Source organism: Protomyctophum parallelum (assembly GCF_964188405.1).
Source record: "Protomyctophum parallelum genome assembly, chromosome: 4".
Lineage (NCBI taxonomy): Eukaryota > Metazoa > Chordata > Actinopteri > Myctophiformes > Myctophidae > Protomyctophum > Protomyctophum parallelum.
Window position 1 is genome coordinate 24193886 of NC_139700.1, and position 20220 is coordinate 24214105.

The following is a 20220-nucleotide window of genomic DNA, read 5'->3' on the forward strand; positions in this document are numbered from 1 at the left end:
TAGGGGACATGGTGAGAAGATGCAAACTTCCCACAGCAAGGCCATTTCACCAACCCCACCTAGGGTATGAGCGCTGATGATGCGAACATGCCACCAGCACCCGTGGAGGAAATCAAATTTGGGACCTTCCAGCTGTGAGGCGACAGCGATATCGACTGTGCCACCGTGCCCCCATGACACAATCATCTTTAAACAAAACATAAGCATATCATACATATACTGTACTGTATCAAAAATAGCATGGCATGGGCCAGTGGCCAGCCTGTCCCAGAGTGGAGCCAACTGTCAGACTTGGTCAAACTACTTTCAATATTTTGAAAATTACTGCCATTTATTTTATTTTATTATTATGATCTTTTGCTTTGGCCGCTTCATCCAACTGTTCCGGACTGAATTTCAGTCCCCCCTTTTCTTTCTCTCCTTCACGTATTTGCTCAGGATCTCTACTGAAGGCTCACTTATGGTAATGATCTTTTGTTTGTTTGCTTGGCTGCTTCTTGCTGACTTCCTCCGAGATGTCTTTTTTATGCAATCAAGTCATGTTCATTGTTTATACTCTCCGCTTAGTCTCAGCAGGAGTTTCTTTAAATGGGTTACTGCAAAACATTGACAGACATTGACAGACCCCCCCCCCCCCCCCCCAGTCATTAAAAGTGACAACTCAATGTATATCACAAGTTCACAACCCACCCACCCACAGACTGCTGCTGCATCATTTCCTACTTATCGATTTCTTTCTAGCTCACTCACACACGCACGCTCACGTGCACACACACACACACACACACACACACACACACACACAATGTGTTAATAATGACCCAGACAGAAAATATCTGGGTTTTTTTAGTACAAAACTCATATTAAAAGGTTCATAGGCTACTACAAGAAACTCACCCCTCGTTCACACAAAAGAGAATGTATTACTTGTATTACTACTCCCAAGACATCAGTTAGTTGTCGAAGTATGTGACCTTTAAGCTCCCACCACTGTGGAGATCTGTCTCCACAGCGTTGGAAACGCCTGGAAAATAGAACGGTGGCGTATCGGAGTGTCAGGCGAGGCGTGAACACACGTCAGACGCCGCCGGTGTGGGATAGGTTCATTGAAAATAACGGAGGCGGCTTTTTTGACGCGGGGCGTTCGCAGACGGTGTGTGTAGGGCTTGAAGGTGTGCCGCTGTCCCCACACCAAACTACCACAGACATGTTAAGGTGTCCCGCTGTCCCCACACCAAACTACCACAGACAGGTGTCCCGCTGTCCCCACACCAAACTACCACAGACTGGTGTCCCGCTGTCCCCACACCAAACTACCACAGACAGGTGTCCCACTGTCCCCACACCAAACTACCACAGACTGGTGTCCCGCTGTCCCCACACCAAACTACCACAGACTGGTGTCCCGCTGTCCCCACACCAAACTACCACAGACAGGTGTCCCGCTGTCCCCACACCAAACTACCACAGACTGGTGTCCCGCTGTCCCCACACCAAACTACCACAGACTGGTGTCCCGCTGTCCCCACACCAAACTACCACAGACAGGTGTCCCGCTGTCCCCACACCAAACTACCACAGACTGGTGTCCCGCTGTCCCCACACCAAACTACCACAGACAGGTGTCCCACTGTCCCCACACCAAACTACCACAGACTGGTCGGTTGAATGCTGAATGCACCTCTCTCCACACCGCACTGATGGTTACTATGATTCTGAATGCACCTCTCTCCACACCGCACCGATGGTTACTATGATGCTGAATGCACCTCTCTCCACACCGCACCGATGGTTACTATGATGTTGAATGCACCTCTGTCTCCACACCGCACCGATGGTTACTATGATGTTGAATGCACCTCTCTGTCTCCACACTGCACCGATGGTTACTATGATGTTGAATGCACCTCTCTGTCTCCACACCTCACCGATGGTTACTATGATGTTGAATGCACCTCTCTGTATCCACACCTCACCGATGGTTACTATGATGTTGAATGCACCTCTCTGTCTCCACACCTCACCGATGGTTACTATGATATTGAATGCACCTCTCTCCACAACACACCGATGGTTACTATGATGTTGAATGCACCTCTCTCCACACCGCACCGATGGTTACTATGATGTTGAGATAGCGTATGGCTTGATGTCGTATTTCATTTCAACAACAATCAACAATCACGTGAGAAATTATAAAGATAACTACTGCACTGCAGGGTGCTTAGGGCATGGGCACATGGTATTCCTAGTCTGAATTCAGATTATTTCGTATTTAATGTTAATTAAAAGTTAACAACACTGCGTGCCTGCAGTAAATGGCAGCGCGATGTGCACACAGCCATATTATTGTATTTCAACTAATATGATTACTTTTTTTGCCTTCAAGAAAAGCAGGAGTAAGTGCTTATATGAAAAGTTTAAGTTTTCCTTCAGAGAAAATATCTTGGCTATCAGGTAGTAGCTTGCACAACTCCAACTCTCTTAAAGACTCTTGAGCATTTACCGGGTGCGTGGTTGGGTCAGTAACTATACAAAAAGTAAACTCTAAAAGAGAAAATACCAGCACTCGCGGACTCTTGTTTTAAGGCACTCTTTTTATTATTCTTAGAAGAGTTGGCATGGTAGCTGCAGAGCAACAACGAACGCGTTTCGACCCTCAAGTCTTCATCACCGTTGAATGCTACAAACACAGGAAGTGACACATTTTATGGCATTCATGTAAACAACCATGACTACACAGCCAACATGTACCAAAAGTGCAACCTACACATAATTAATACTAGGTCTCATCAGAGTCCTTGAATAAGCATATTATCAGGAAAATGTGGGGTCATTTGTTCCATGTAAGGTTCACAAAGTTAGGCTGGCATAGAAAAACACTCATATAATATACACTGAGGCACATCTGACTGAGTCCTTGAAAAGGAGGGGATTTATATAAAATTACACAAAATTCCAGTGACGGCACGTGTTCGAAGGACACACAAGCTCGTCTACACCAGGGGTTCTTTACCCGTGGGTCGCGACCCCTCAGGGGGGTCGCCAAATTATTTTGGGGGGGGGGGGGGGGGGGCAGATTATTTAAACTTTTTTATTTATTTATTTTTGCAACTGAATGGCTGGAAAATGGAAATGAAGGCAGAGGTCGCGAGACATGGCCAAAGCATTTCCAGGGGTCCCCAGCCAAAAACGTTGAGAACCCCTGGTCTACACCATCCTCAACGAGCCAGAATGGGTAAGCAGTGACAAGGGACTATACCGTTCAAGGGGGAATTGGAAATTGGCATAACGACAACATTTGGAGAAAAAGTTAAAAAGAGAAAACTAATAAAAAACAAAACAGACTTTAATATAGAAGCTACAGCAGTGCATGGCACAAGCCATCTGCAGCATCCAGCTGAGCATTACCCATAGCCAGAGGGAATCGCATTAAGGATGCTAGTTTCTGTGTTGATGTGCCAGTCGAGGGGATCGAAAACTCTAAAGGCAAGAGAGTGGAGTGGATACTGCAGGGTGATGCCTGGGAACACAATGAGGGGCAGAGAGTAGAAACACTAAAACATTTGTGTCCCTGTCAGCAGGAAGCCTGGTTTGGTTCACAATACAAACTGAGAGTAAAGTATATCAGTGTCTCTTGCTCTCTTTCTCTGAACAAACTATCCTGCTACACCATCTCACACTCTCCCTCTGTCCCTTTCCTTTGCCCTCCATAGCACTGCACAGTGCACACCCATTTGCATTTACTTGCACATCAAATGTGCCGCACAGCTGGAAATAGCTGAGTGAACATTTCCTGAAGAACACAAAAAGTCTCGACAGCGCCGCACGCAGTCACACATCTCCAGGGATGATGCACATCACCCTAGATCTCCACTGTTTACTGGCAAATATGCTGTACTACAGAAACAAATAACAGAGCCACAATCAATTATGCATGCGCATGCAAGAACCGTACATCAAAACAGCAGGACTCAGTGTACTGTAGTGAGTGTTTGGACACTTAAAAGTGATGGGTTTGCCTTTGCCTAACATTCACTGTACGGTCTTGTTATGATGTTGTTCACAATGGTCTTATAGGATATGCCCTGACAATATGAATATTATCATCATCATCATCATACTATAATCATATTCTGACAATGTCTGAATGTGTGTCTGTCTGTCACTGCGACTGCCGTAGCTCCTCACTGCCTGCACCAATCACTCCCACTTTTCACACAGACATTGACCATAATAATATGGAGGTCTTAACGTAGCCCTTATTCCAATTTAACAAATTATAATTCTGACAATGCTCCTAGGCTGTGGAGCGATCGGTTGTGATATCAATAATCTTCGTCTTTTGGATAAACCTTCGTCCAGGGCGCTGGGTGTTACTAATTGAAAGGACGGTGAACTTCGTCCTGGGCGATTGGGGTGTTTAACCATGGGTGTTTAATGTACAACTCCCATCTAATAAACTTATTATAGTATATAGTATCTTATTGTCGCTGTCGGGCAGAAACCTCCTATCTCTATCTTCTATAACAGCTCATGAAATTTAAGCGACCTAGTCATCAATGAGAGTCTGACCCCATGCCACCTAAACCAATAGGAGTCTGACCTCATACTCTGAAACGCCGCTGAAACAGAGCCAGCCAATCGCGTAGTAGCGACCTAGTTATGATTGGCTGCCTTCTAAGCTATGACACACGCACCGCGGAAGTACGTCTGTACCCAGACCACACTCTGCTACGAAATATATAAACACTGTGATGCACAACGGAGACCGCGCTTGTTTTTTTGTAAATGAACGCCCTAATTGATCTCCCTATACCGTCAAACGAAAGCATCAGTAGAAGATCCACAAGCTCGAGCTTTTGAGCTTGTAGATCTGCTACCTCTGCTACTTTTCAATGTGAATCCTCTAAAGTTTTGGACATATGAGGTTTCCCCCCCCGTCAGGAGATGTTATAATAAAAAGTGTCTCGGACTCTGTTTGCCGCAACATCCTGACTGACCTAGAATTCCTCAACAAAATAAAACATCCCTGAAATGTTTTATGATAATATGAAAACATCAATGTAGCTGCAGGAAGTGAACATACTGTACAAAATGCTATAAGCCTTTGCCGTAGACTGCTACAGCTTACAGACATTGCTGAATAAATGAGCTATTGCAACTGCAAACTATTCCTTGAAAGTAATCCTAGCAGAAACAGAGACAATCAGCTTATGGGGCCCTATCTTGTGTCAGGGGCACTTTTTCCTTAATTTGGGGATTTAGTATTGTGTAAAAGGCGTTCCCCCGTTAACTGGGCTATCTTATGCCACCGCCTAAATCCTTGAAACACATCCGCTAACCATTACATTATGCATAGGTATGTGGTTTGGGTGTTACGCAACTTAAACCAATCAGTGTGCCAGGTGCCATTGCCTTTAAGATATCTATTATCCATTATCCCAGAACTTCCCCCTCAACATCAACGGCTCCACTGTAACAACCTCCCCCTACATCCGCAACCTTGGTCTCACATTCGATTCCACCCTCTCATTCCTCCCCCACATAAACCAGATCACCAAAACTGCCTTCTTTAACCTCAGGAACATTGCCCGCCTCCGGCCCTCTCTGACCTTCTCAGCCACCGAAACACTCATCCACACACTCATCCACACATCCCGGAATGATTACTGCAACAGTATCCTCAACGGCACCACCTCCAAAGTCCTCAATAAACTCCAACACATGCAAAACTCCACTGTCCGTCAAATAAAGAATTCACTACAAAATCCTGATCACCACGTAAAAAGCACTCAACAACCTCGCTCCCCCCCTACGGTACCTCTCCGATCTTCTCGAACTCTATGTACCCCTCCGCCCCCTCAGGTCTAGAGAAGCCAACCTGTATGTGTGTGTGTGTATGTGTGTGTGTGTGTGTGTGTGTGTGTGTGTGTGTGTGTGTGGCAAACAGGCAAACAAACCTGCACATCTTGACTACCAAATAAATCTGCTTGAGAGGAGGGGCAAAGGTGAAACAAAACAACACAACACCTCTCTGAGGCTCATGAGTCTCTTCATCTCTCTCTCTCTCTGTCTCTCTAGTTTACTTCCTCTCTGAATATCCACATTCTCTCAATGCCAGCTCTTAACCCGTGGGTGTCTAGCCTGGCTCCAGCCCTCATCGCTAGCCACGGACATTTAAAAAAAAAAATCTGAATGAAGTGGGTGTCAGGACACCCACTAAGGGTGTCCGTAGTCATATCCAGCTATAAGAACCACACGCAGGCACGCACGCACGAGAGAGAGAGAGAGAGAGAGAGAGAGAGAGAGAGAGAGAGAGAATAGAAACACTGCCACGGGAGCTGAAAAGAATTTCCATTTCAAGCGTTGTGTTTAAGTTGCACTCCTCTGAACAAAGCAACCACGAGACCGCCAGAGGAGAAAGGAGAAAAAGGGGGGGGGGGGGGGGTTGGGGTGCACGAGATTGTATGGTGGGAAGGAGAAACAGTGAGGAAAGGTCGGGAATTACCTCTCCCTCAAGGAGAGGGGGATCAATGCTGAGCAGCATAAGACAGAAAAACGTTTGACCGTATTCGAGAAAGACTGAGAGAATACAAATAGATAGATACTTTGGCAGTGTAAACGTATGTTTTCTCATGCATGCCAATAAAGCTCCTTTGAATTGAATTGAGAGAGAGAGACAGAGAGAGAGAGAGAGAGAGAGAGAGAGAGAGAGAGAGAGAGAGAGAGAGAGAGAGAGAGAGAGAGACAGAGAGAGAGAATGAGAGGTGGGGGAGGGGGAGAGAGAGAAAAAGAGAGAAAACTAAGACAGAAACAGGCCACAGAGTCCAATAATTACCACTAACGAGAGCAGTGCTGCATGCATGGACTAATCCATCACACACGCACATGCATGCACACCAGGGGGGCAGTCAGCCAGATATTTTGTGAAGCCTCATTTGAAATCGGTAGTTCATATAATGGCCTGTTGTGGCGCTGGACCGGACCCAAAAAGCCCCATAGCTCCATAGAGGCCCATGTATTTTGGCCCAACTTCACCTAGACTGTATTACCTTAATAAACATGGTCATGAATACTTTCTTCTTCCAGTCACTAGTTTAAAGTCTCATTTCTAATGTCATAATATTCTTTTTGGAAAATTATGGTCCCATTAATTAAAAAAATGACCATAAAGAAAAAAACCCATCGCGTATGTTCTGAGGGGCGTGGCTACCATTACAGTCTATGATCGGGATTCCCCTCCCACTCGAGTCAAAATAAAAACCAACGGAGAAGAAGGGGGGAAGTCCCGCCTCGTTGTCTGGGCAGCCAATGACCAGCTGGTATACAAAACGGAGCCAGCCAATGGCCAGCTGGTACCAAAGATGGCGACTTACATCAGGAATTAGCATATTATTACAGGCTTCATTTTACGTTCATGTTAGACCCGGGGAACGCTTTGTCCATATTTTTTACAGTCTATGATGCACACACACACACACACACACACACACACACACACACACACACACACACACACACACACACACACACACACACACACACACACACACACACACACACACACACACACACACACACACACACACACACACACACACACACACGCGCGTGCGTGCGTGCGCTGCCGCACTCTCTATCTTAATGTCCTCTAGGTCTTTCTTCCTCCGCTCCTTTCAGGACACCATCCTCCTCTCCATTATCTTCCTGCGCTGGGCGTCTCTTCCCGTCAGATACTCTCACTGTCTCACCTGCTCCCTTCTCACCTCTCCTGGCCGTTTCCTTACCCTTCACTCCTTGGCCTCCTTTCCTGTATCCCTCTGTGTCTCTCCGCACAATGAATCCAGAGAGCAATTTCTTTCTTTCTATTCCTCTATCACTCTCTTTCTATCCCTTTCTTCCTCCACTGTTGTTGCTCCATACCTTCCATCACTCTCACATCTTGCCCTTTTTCATTCCCACTCTCATCCACCGCACATTTCTACCTCTCACACTCTGACATGCAATCACTCGCTTTTCTCTATCACTCTCTGTCTCTTGTCTCCTCTCTCTCTCTCTCCTCCTCTCTCTCTCTCTCTCCCCCCCCCTCTCTCTCTCTCTCTCTCTCTCTCTCTCTCTCTCTCTCTCTCTCTCTCCTCCTCTCTCTCTCTCTCCCCCCTCTCTCTCTCTCTCTCAGGCATTAGATTTCGAGCACACAAACGCTCATACCTCACACATGCACGCACGCACGGTCGCACACACCTAATTTCGAGGCTCTCTGTCTGGTGGCACATCTACGCCGCCTCAGTATCATTTATGAATGCCCCCGTACAGTACAGCACTGGCACAAAACGTACATCGTGGATAACAGGGCTGGCCCACTGTATGCAGCGTTGGGCCGAGCGACACCCAGTGCATCACTCACTCGCTCACTGTCTATTGTTTACTCGCAATTCCGTGGGTCCATTATCCTATTAGCACATACAGATAATGGTCCTTCTCGGTGCAACGAGCGGCGCTGCACCACGTCCTCTAGCGCGCCGGCCTCTGACTAATAGTACACGACGTGCACCACGGAGAAAACCATGCATGTAATGATATTGCAGGCTTCAGTCACCGGGACGAAGCGTTCCCACCCCTGAAGGCAATTCCATTTAAGTGAAGCTAAATGGGTTGGAATACAGCCACTCCAATTAGGTGCATCTGACCCGATGGTCAATCACACTAGATGTTAAGTGCGCCATGATCAGCCAAAAGGGCAGCGTATAGAGATTGGTGCTGAAGCAGCGTATAGAGATTGGTGCTGAAGCAGGCATCTGTTGATGCCAAAATACAGTGCTCGTCTCCTCCGAAACTCTGCGAAATGTGTCAAAACGCTCCTTCCATGCCTGCAGTGCGTGTAATGCACACATAATGCTGTGACATCGGTTCCGGGATTAAACCTCAGTGATTTATTAGAGCGTATTATAGTTGTAATGAGACTAAGGGACTTAGCTTCTTATGGACGTGTGCATTAGGCATGTATGAAGAAAATACAACGTGGTATAAGGGGGGGGGGGGGGGGGGGGGGGGGGGGATAATATGGGGAAATTAAATTGAGCTCTGGGCATGTCTGAAAAGTTTCTCTATTTTCGCCAAACATTCATCAAGGCCATCAAAGAGAATGAATTCCTTTGCACATTACCTCTTAACTGTAGTTCGCAATTTGAATGCAAAAACAGCATTTTTCACTTTTTCTTGGGCCACGACAATGCCACCAGAGATGGGAACAACACTATGGTCTGAATTAAAATCATATTGAAAGGAGAACAAGCCAAATACTAGACGTAGTCAGTTCTAGATCATGTTGCTTCCATTATGCTAATCTCAATGCACGCATCTATAGTGCACATGATGGTTTGTGCTGTTCCTCATTGTTTATAATGTTTGACAACGGACCGTGGCTGCGGTGCTAACTAAGCGATAGCACTATTGCAGCCTCAAATCTACCATAGTCAAGTGTACGTTTTCATGCTCACAGGCTCATAGGCTCGTGCCTGTGAGCTGGCTACAGCTTCGCCAAGTTGCAGTTACACCATTTTTCCGGTGTGGTGCTGCCGCGTGTAGGGGCTGAGCCATCTAGAATATATACAGTCTTGCAAACCACTGGACCAATCAGTGGCATACCACTGGGCATGTGTGGTATATCACCTAATCATTCACTGTACTGTACATTGGGCATACATGTGCCAGGTACGTCATGTAGGGCATTTCAGCTGATCATTCACATACTCTAAATATCACAGAGGAAGAGCAGCAACATAACAGAACAGCATTGGCGAAAACATTAAAATATATTAAATTCTTTGCTTGGACTGACGTCGAGGTAGAACTGTTACTGAGTTGTCTAGAAATGTTACTAAGTTAAGTCGAGATGCTGTTTTTTTTTTGCAAAAGTGGAGGTAAATGATTGAAACAATGCTAATGCAGAGTCACTGCAATGGAATGAGGGAGCAATAGAGAGAGAGAGAGAGAGAGAGAGAGAACCCATGAGCACTATTATTCAAACAGACATAACACACTTTACATAGTGATCTCACCACCTATCTACTGCCAGCCAATGGATGAGTGAGCACACCCACACACACACACACACACACAAGCACGCACACAGGCAGCACACACACGCACGCACGCACACACGCACCCACGCACGCACACCCTCCCACTAATGGGAACACTGGAGCTTTTGTCCTGAGCAGAATTCCTCTCCAAGCCTGTGGGCGCAGGTCGTCGCTTGACCACCGTCACCATGGTGACTGAATGAGGTTAGATGTAGGAGGGAAAGGTTGTTAATTTCAGGGGGCTTGGAGAGCGAGGGCTGACTGGCCGTGGTTCAAGGACAGGGGAGATTCATGCACGCACGCATGCACAGGGAGGAGTGCCCTCTTTGGGCAGAGCCAATGGGAACGAGGGGCATTACACTAGACTGAGTAGAGGGCCACTTGTAAACCAGGGAATAGGGTGAACAGGAAGAGAGCATAACAAAAGAGGGATAGGGTACTATGGAGGATAAACAGATTCACCGCCAGCTGAAAACAAAACCAGACAAAACGAGACACAAAACAAAGCAAAAGGGATGTTGAATGAATACAGAGTAACATGAATCAGTGTCAATTTAACTCTGAGAGTGTACAAACAACTCTCAATTTGGTTACATGAGCACTTTTCAACCATTGTTACACTTGTAGTGTCTGTCACATGTGACTCATGTTAATACAATTGAAATGGCACATCTGCAGTGGTTGGAGGTGGTCTCTCTTCAGGGGGCAGTATAGACTGCCTGAAGCTCATACTGTACGTGCAATATCTGCCCTTGGCAAACAGGGATTTTCTCTCGAAGAGCGGTAGAAATCGCAGGTACAGTATATATACTGTATAGGATAGCTGTTTTAACAACACTTTAGGCATTTCATCCAGAGCAACTTGTCTTACAGTAAGCAAGCACTACCGCAAGGATATGAACAGGGAAGACGTTCCGATGGAATTCACTCCTGGAGTGCTTGGTTGGCATTTACTGTATATAAATGTAGCAATTGTTCACGCCGTTGAGCAAAGCACTTGAACTTAACAATGCTATATACATAAACGACACAGCAAAGCTGTGCCTCCTCCACATGCTGCCAACGCCGCCAGGAATATCCGACAGTGGGCATGGTGATTTGCCAAGTGCTTGGCCCTCCTCCGCAGCAGACCTGGCGCCTTCAAGGATTCTAGAAGAAGTCCATGAGCATGGTTTGGGCTAACCAAACCATGCCCCCCTGAGGTCAAATTAGTGGCGGTGACAGGGCCAACCTCCCCCATTTGTGCACGACGAGCACACGTCGACTCTGATAAAGTGGTGCTATTACATTTCACACACCCACATATCAGGCTATTGCCATTATATTTCCTTATAGCATTTCACACCTCACGCCCACATGCTTTCTCTCTCTCTCACTGCCAGCTCTCGCTTAGTGTTAATGGCGAGGGGCACGGACGGACCGACATCACGGCCACACACACACAAACACACACCTTCACCGCAAAAAAAGAATACATGTGGATTAAGTTGTCATTTTAATCTATAGAGGCTATATTCTCAGCCCCCTAAGCCAGGCAGGAATCAATGGGAGGGATGTGGTGGCTGTTTGAAAAAGCTATTAGCAATCTAAAAGGATACCAACAGCGAACGCTTTTAGTCACGGTGACATTCTTTATTCTGTCTATATATCACGCCACTGGCACTTTATACTAAATGACTAGTTTAGTGGAGATGCTAATGGTGAGCAAGGCATTAGTGCTTGATATATAGAACAGTCCCTGTACACACAGACCTGGCTGAATGATGTTTATTAGCCCCTTTAAATGGCTGTCCAGTGAAGACAGGTTGCTGAATAAAGTACAGAGCGCTTATGAAAAGATACAGATGCAGAACAGATGGGTCTAAATGGTAGTTCTGGCAGTTAGGATGATGCAACAAAATAGAAAAGCTACATATTATTCACTGAAATTCATTCTCTTCTTCATTACCAGAGTTTAAAATGAGCCATTCGAGGAAAACAGACAATAAAAGTGAATATTAAAATATCTAATTTCCCCCGCGATGTGTATAGAGCGTCGCAGTTCCGCCCCTGCCAGGGCCCAGGAAATGATTCCCCGTTCATTTTCCTCATAGACATTTCAAAAAGTATTTATTTAAAGACCTTTTAAGCCTCGTACAAAGCCAACTCGAGTTGTGACAAATCATGACAACAAACACAATTTTTCAATAATTAGAAAGAAGGTAACACTTTTTTTTGTTATATTCGTTTGGTCCAAAATATTGTGTTAGTCTGCGACGCTGCCACGCTCTATATTGGCTATGTTGTCATACGACAAAGTAGCATCTGTGTCATTTTTAGTGTTTTAGCATTGGCTATTAAAAAATAGCAGATATACAAGCTTGTACATCTGCTATTTTTGTTCTATTCTGGGGGTCCTGGCACAAAACACAAAACTACTGGTTTAGAAAGCATTTGTATAATCGGCCTCAGTTCTTAGGTGAACCGAGAGAGAGAGAGAGAGAGAGAGAGAGAGAGAGAGAGAGAGAGAGAGAGAGAGAGAGAGAGAGAGAGAGAGAGAAAACGAAGCTATGGCTGATTTTATGTTTTCAGTTGGATGCTGGGCATTGTTGTAGAAGCCGATATCCCCTGATGAGCATCATGCAAGATAGAGAGATCCTCATTAAGAGGCTTGTTAAAAGTTACACAATAAATTGGCATATTTCCACAGGCACACACGGCAACTTTCTGTGAGAAAGTCTGACTGCTCTGACACCGCTAGTGTACCCTCTCGAACAGTGACATGAGCACGACGGATGTCTTGAAATGTGCTATATAAATAAATTCATTATCATTATCATTATGCACACGACGGTGCAAATAGCATACAAGTAATGAATTGCGGATGGATGCGTTTCAGCATGTTGATTGGCTACTTTTAACTTTCAATTTGTCCTAATGTTGCTGCTAAATTATAACACTTAAGAGGAGGAGGCGGTGCTTCATCTCTGAGCAGATCCACATGGGCACCTTAGAGTATATATTAATAGAGACGGCACCGGATTTCTCCTCCCATCCACTTGCATTAAGTTGCTCAAAAGTGCATGAGGCGATTTCACTCCTCCTTCCGGGTAGGAACAGAGTGCATTCTGGGAGGGATTTGCCCAAACACATGAACGCGCTGGCCGTTGACTATAATTTGCGCGCGTTCACGTATGAAACATAGCGTTCACGTGTCATGGGCCCATTAACATGAACGTGCACAATGATAGTCAACGGCATCAAAGGCTCCAGCTGCACTACCAAATTCGGCCACAATGTCCATTTGGCCTCAGGGTTTCCTCCGGGTGCAGTCTCTATTAATATATACTCTAAGATGGGCACGCATGCAACTTGAGGACGCACACGGGTTGTGACTCGGCGACGTACTGTGCGCGTGCCAAGCGGTTGCACTGTAGTCATGCAACAGTCTAACTCTAATGCATGTTTCCCAAACAGTGGGTCGGGAACCATTTGTGGGTCGCGGACACATTTTTGTGGGTCAAGACTTGGGTAAAAAAAATATTTTATTTACTTCCTCCAGAAGCATGAATTAAATAATATAATTAAGAAGTAGCCTAGTTTGGCTCCTGTCTCTCTTGTCAGCCCCCTGCGCCCTCTGTGGCTCTCTGTGCCTTAATTGGCTGACACATAATTATGATGACCGGTAGGCCGATGATTACGCTGATAGGGGTCACATGGCAGACCCGTAAACAGACCGAATAAATGTGTTGTGACAGTCAAAGTGTTTGTGAACTGCATGCACTCGTCGCTTATATAAGGAATTAATTTGTTTCTACTAAGGAGACCTTACGGGTTCTGAGTAAATGTCCCCAGTGTGTTACGGAGGGCTGCACCATCAAACATGTATTATTGAACAGCAGGAGGGGGCACTCATTTCCCAATCTCACAATTCCTTTTTACATCTCCGCAACAGTCGAGAAGATTTCTTAATGCATGTGCATAAGTGTCTGAGGTCCTCCGAGAGAATGCAAATGCAAATGTGTGGGTATACGGCACAGTATGCATGTACGCATGCACAAGTGGGCATACACACTGATAAACACATACCCACACGTGTCGTGTGCACATGCATGCATATTCACACATTTAACTTGCCAAAACAAAAGCCTTTGATGCTGTGATCAGACAAAGCTGTATCTTTATAAATACACAAAGCCTATTGAGAGCTTTCCGAGGCCTAGAACCATTTTCTGGCTCACATTCCGTCTCTTTCCTTTTCTCTCTCTCTCTCTCTGCCCCCCATCTCTCTTTCTCTCTCTCTCTCTGCCCCCCATCTCTCTTTCTCTCTCTGCCCCCCATCTCTCTCTCTCTCTCTCTCTCTCTCTGAGCAGCCTCAAAGGCTTCGCGATGCGAGAATTAATCACCATCTCTGCTGGACTCTGACACAGTAGCCAGGTCACCTGACATTCTTATACTTGCTGTGTTAATTAGTGGGCAAGGGGAGACTTTAATGCCTACTTTTAAAAATCTATTAAAATGCTTCTGGAGCAACTCTAACGACTTTTATGTTAAAGTCTCAACTATGCCAACTGCTGCAGTGTCCAGCCCTGAAACAAGTCATGTTCAACAACCTTGATCAACAACTCTTGTGAATGTCATTGGGTGATGTTTGCAGATTGAAATATGCGGTGTTTTGTGCGTGCAGAATGCACCCCTATCTCTCTCTCTCTCTCTCTGTGCATGTCCCATGGTGTATGCAGTGTGACTTCCTGGTCCTCCATCAGAGCTCCAGCAGCATCTGGCCATATAAGTCAGCTGTGCCCTGAATGATGCCGTGCGCTTCGACGACGGTGAGTTTGCAGGGAGGGTAAAAATGATGCACCACTGCTTCCTCCGACCAGGGAGAGGAAAAGAGAACCCCAACTCTTCCACGCCACTCTGCCTTGGGGCACGGCCTGCTCACATCATCCTTTTCTGCCTATTTCATTCATTTTTTTAACTCAGTTCTATCCATTTCAAATCCCCGTCTCTCCCCGTCAGATCAGCCGTCTATCTCATTGCTCCATACCGTCGTAATCTCTTCCTTCTGGCTTTATTCAGGAAATTGCTATTCATTGGTCCCGACTGAGGGTGCACTGCCTTACTATATAGCGCTTATAGTGTGTTGCATTTTCCTTCTCTATATCCTATATCTCTGTTACCACTTACAGGCTCCACTAGGCCCGATAACGCCTCCCCCCCCCCCCCCCTCCCTATCTTTCTATGCAATGACTGGACCAATGCATTTACAAATGCACAAGAGAGCACTGTTTGCTTCCTCGCCTCCCCTCTTCTCATCCAAATATTCCCCCCCTCGAAAAATAAATAAATAAATGATAACAAAAGCGGGGTCTTTACTACGCTCAGTTTGTCCAAAAAAAGCCAAATGCTTTCACATCAGATTGTGCGCGCGCGTGTGCGTGTGTGTGTGTGTGTGTGTGTGTGTGTGTGTGTGTGTGCGTGCGTGCGTGCGTGCGTGCGAGTGTGTGCGTGAGTGTGAGTGCGTGAGGGGGGGGACGACGACTAAAGCATTGAAGGGGAAAAAAGAGTTGGTGTGGAGCTAATTATGCGACAGCTCTACAGAAGGAGGAGGAAGGTACGACAGCAGCGATGACGTCTCCACAGATACAGCAAGCTGACGTGCTGATCGCTGAACGACGGTTCAATAAACTCAAAACCCCTGAAAGATGCGATGCAAACGTTTGAGCAACGAGTAATGAAGAGGGGGGGGGGGGGGGGGTTTGGGGGGCGAAAAAGTGAGAAGTGAAGGAGCTGAAGCTGTGCTCAGGTGCCTCAGAGCGGATATTGCATGTCTTATCTGTCACCTGCAGGTCTGTGCTTATTATGAAGGGAGAGGCAAAGTCAGAGTGGAATATGAGGTGAGCGTGCATGTGCGCGCAAGTGTGACACGCGTGTGTGTGTGTGTGTGTGTGTGTGTGTGTGTGTGTGTGTGTGTGTGTGTGTGTGTGTGTGTGTGTGTGTGTGTGTGTGTGTGTGTGTGTGTGTGTGTGTGTGTGTGTGCGTGTGCATGTGTGTGTCTGTGGGTGGGTGGATGGGTGCCTGCGTGTGTGTGAGTAAACCCGTACATTCACTCCTCAGTCATGCCCCTGCACTCTCCCCGCCACTGGTGACGATAAAATAAATAAAATAAGAGACCCTGAGCCGACGTTCCTTGATCTGTGGCAAAGGCTGGCGCCGCACTGAGCTCATGCACTACTTACCAAGACTCTGTTGTGATTCGTACAACATTACATCAGCCTCTCCAATCCAGCATCGAAATAAACAAACATGACATCTGTACTCCGAGCATACAAGTTACTGGGACTGGGAGCAGCCCCGAGCTATTTATGCTATTATGAAACCCTGCTGGCATGGCGCCATTGGGTACATACTACATAGCAACAAATCCAAATGGACTCAGGTTTAGCGGTAGTTGTGCTGACACATGCCTGCACAAGCTGAATCTGTGTAGGACATATGTAGTCTTTCAATATCTTGCTGTGTTAGCAAATCGCTACATTAACATTTGCAGTGCACTACGGCCGTGTACAAGCATGCAGCCAGAGATCAAAGCTTTAGAAGAACGAGAAATTACATTGGCCAGACCTTACTGCAGTATTTAGCTCATACAGTATATGCAGTTCTCTCATGCAGCCATCAGTGGCAATCATCTCCATTAGTATAAAAGTTCAGTGAGACTGTATAAACAAAACACATTTATGTAAATGTATATAATTAATAGGCTATGTGTAAATAGTTTCATACTAATGTCATTTTGTCAAGTTGCAAGGCCTCAAGGGTCTCAACACACAAATATAATGTATTCAGTACAAGGCAACGTATACTATAGTAGCCTATAAGTGTGCATAGATTGAAAGCAATTGTTTTATTTGTTTTCTGCACCCTCTGAAACTGGTGCTATCAGCACTAGTTTGTAGTCCCAGGGGGTGCAATTTGGGGTTCAGTGTCTTTCTTTAGGAACACTTCCAAAAGAAAGCCTAGAGGAGCCGGGGATTGAACCAGGAATCTTTCAATTCCCAGACGGCCAATCTAGTGCTTGATATATCGAACAGTCTCTGGTTAAATGATGTTTATTAGCCCCTTTAAAAGGCTGTTCACTAGTGAAGACACAAGACTGAATGAAGGCTGAATACGGTACATAGCGCTTATGCAAAGACGCAGATGCAGAGCCTGTGCGTCGATAGACGAATCCATGGAGCAATGCCCTGTAGGCCAGGTATAGCTAATCAGTGCTGCAGCGTAAAGCAGCGCTCAATGGCACACCGCAGCTATGGGTGTGCCCAGGGCACCCTTCCGTGGATTTGTCTTCTATACACAACCTCCTTAGAAGAGTTTCACACTCAAAATGACTCTTTACTAAGAACACAGTATAGCCCAGTTCACTGTGAGAGTCTCATGTGTGAGTACAGTGATATACAGTTAGTTGTGCACGCACCACAAATAGCAGGTCTACAAGCTATTGCAGAGCAGCAGCTATTTCCAGTGCACGACTCAGACAACTACTGTAAGTACAGTACATAACTCAGGCTTTTAGAGGGCTGCCTACCTGCTGTGGTGAGACAGTGCTCCTCGTCGCTGTTATCTTGACAGTTGTCCTGACCATTGCACAGGAAGCTTCGGTCCACGCAGCGGCCATTGCGACACTTGAAGCGAGCCTCGGAGCACACCAAGGGGTTACCTGCTGCAGTGAGGGTCAGAGCAGAGAGAAAGGCCTCAGCGGTTAGGGTTACAATCTACCTTTTCATCATCCTCTGCCAGTTTCTGGTCAGCACATCTTTGTTTTGTATTAAAAAAGAAAAGTTAAGGTAAACATTATGAGGGTTTATTTTATTATTCGACTTATTTTTGTTGTTTTAATATGTTCCATTTTAAAAGAACAACGTCAGCTTTGAAGTTTCAGAGACATGCAGAGAAGCAAAGGGAAATTACATTCAGCACATCGCTGTACAATGTGGAAGCTACTGTAGAGCATTTGATGAGGGGAATTTGATATAAATCAAATTGGAAATTAAGCGAATAGGAAACATGAATTAAAAAAAGTCCTGCACACAGCAAAATCCCCAGTGTTAACTTAACTCGTCAAAACGTACCCAAGATTTTTGCACGAGTGCACATTAGTGCATTTCTTATCCTGTTTTTGCCAGTCTGTACAAAATGAGGCAGAATTATCTTGGGGCAAGATACCGACAGTTCCACAGTAGAGACGTGGTATGTCCTAGGGGCAGGTATTGAATAGTTAGATTACATTTGTGCATGTGGGACCCTGAAGGGCAGGAACACTGCTGACGATGGAGATATTAATTAGTTATAAGCAAAGAGAGGGGCAGCAGGGGTCATGCGAGGACTGGCTACGGCCCACGATAATGTACGCGCTTTGTTAAATGTTCCTTTGTTTAATAAAGTGCAGGCCACACTGACTGTAAAACCGTTCATTTAAACACCCACATTTAAACACCCACTATAGTTTCGTTGTGATCTGCACATCTTTTTTTTGTTATCAAATTATTTTTATTTAAGACAAAATAGCACAATAAAACACCATGAATGAATAAAGAAAACAAAACAAGTAACACGTACAACAGCAAAAGAAAGGAACACAAAAACAAACAACAAACAAACAATCCCACCCACCCCTCCCCCGGGACCAAAGATGCCACAAAATGCACACCTGCTTCAATATTCCTACCACTGTGCAATGGGGGGAAAATAATAATAATAATAATAATAATAGGACTAAACATGTCCTTGACCAAATCTGCAATACCAGACCAAATATTAATGTTTTCCTCTTTCGATCCGTGTAATCTTGCCGTTGACATTTCCAGATATCTAGAAAGGTCAAAGCCCATTGTGATCTGCACATCTTCAAAGTCATATTCTATTTCTGCAATAACACTGTATTCACACTGATTTGATTTGATTTGTTTTAGTTAAATAGGCCTTTTAATGCCTTGTCTTAGACTATGGTCTATAGCGTCTCGCCACTCTCTTACTAGATTACTCTGGGTCTGATGCAGGGTACACGACTCAGACGTGATGTCACACAACATTCAGAGCCTCGCTGAATGCAGCATTAGTCCATGAGGTATGCAGTATGCAGGGACGTTTTGTGATACCATAACCCAATACCACTATAAGACCCATCAACCAAGGATTATTAATGCATAATGTATGTGCTTTATGTATAAAATAATATATGCAGTAGAAACTTAATTTATAGACTGCAGACATCTCTTTCTTTCCCTCTTTTTCTCTCGATGCACTGGTCATGGTTGGTGCTGAGAACCGTGGCCTCTTGCGAAAATAAATTAACCTTAATGCTATAGCCTAATTATAATAAGCTTAGGTAATAAAATAAAATAACGCACGCACACAAGCACACACACTTAGCCCACGCTTTTTTAACATTTTGATTTAAATAAAATGAAGGTACACAAGAAATGTGACAAAAGGAGGACATTTTACGGCGAGAGACATTCCAAACAGAGTTTGTTCATGGCCTGTTTCAGCTTGACTTACAGTACGTTATCATCTTGCATCAATATAAAGTCTGATTTAACATATTGTGTACTGTACACACATTCAGTACAGCGTTGTGTTCTACAGGGCAAGTCCGTCTGTGTGAATAGCCACAGGGGAGGTGCGTAACTTGAGTCTCTCAGACAAATTACTCTGTGATCTCGTGAGACCACCAAGATCTCACGAGGCAGCTTATTTTATTTATATTTTTTATTGCAATCTAAATTCCATTTGGTTGTATTTGTATACTCTCTGAGGTCTGAGTTACATATTGTTAAATTAATCAAATTATGCATTTGAATGTGTAAGCTGTTTAGTAAGCCAGCTAGGGATGTCAAGGGAGGATGTGTTACACATCACAACAACTAGGGCACAATGGGATATTAATTTAGCATATTATGCACTGGCTTGAATCAAGTCACCGTCATGGAATTTGACAATCACAAGAAAACTCACTGCAGTTATCCTCGTCACTCCCGTCGGGACAGTCGCTGAAGCCGTTGCAGCGGAAGCGTCCGATGATGCAGTGGATCCCGTTGGCACAGGCGAAGAATGTCGGGGCACACTTCGACTTGACCTTAGCTATGAGGAAGAC

At 45.3% G+C, this 20220-nt stretch overlaps 1 protein-coding gene across 2 annotated transcripts in view; it reads right to left on the reverse strand.

The window, feature by feature from the left end:
- ldlrad3 (low density lipoprotein receptor class A domain containing 3) overlaps positions 1-20220 on the reverse strand; it is a 108506-nt gene that overhangs the window by 37670 nt on the left and 50616 nt on the right. For both annotated transcript variants that reach the window (XM_083763460.1, XM_083763459.1), the window contains 2 exons: positions 20082-20207; positions 17653-17787 (listed from right to left, as the gene is read on the reverse strand). In XM_083763460.1, the coding sequence (XP_083619586.1) occupies positions 17653-17787; positions 20082-20207 (261 nt within the window). The remainder of the gene's footprint in view (positions 1-17652; positions 17788-20081; positions 20208-20220) is intronic.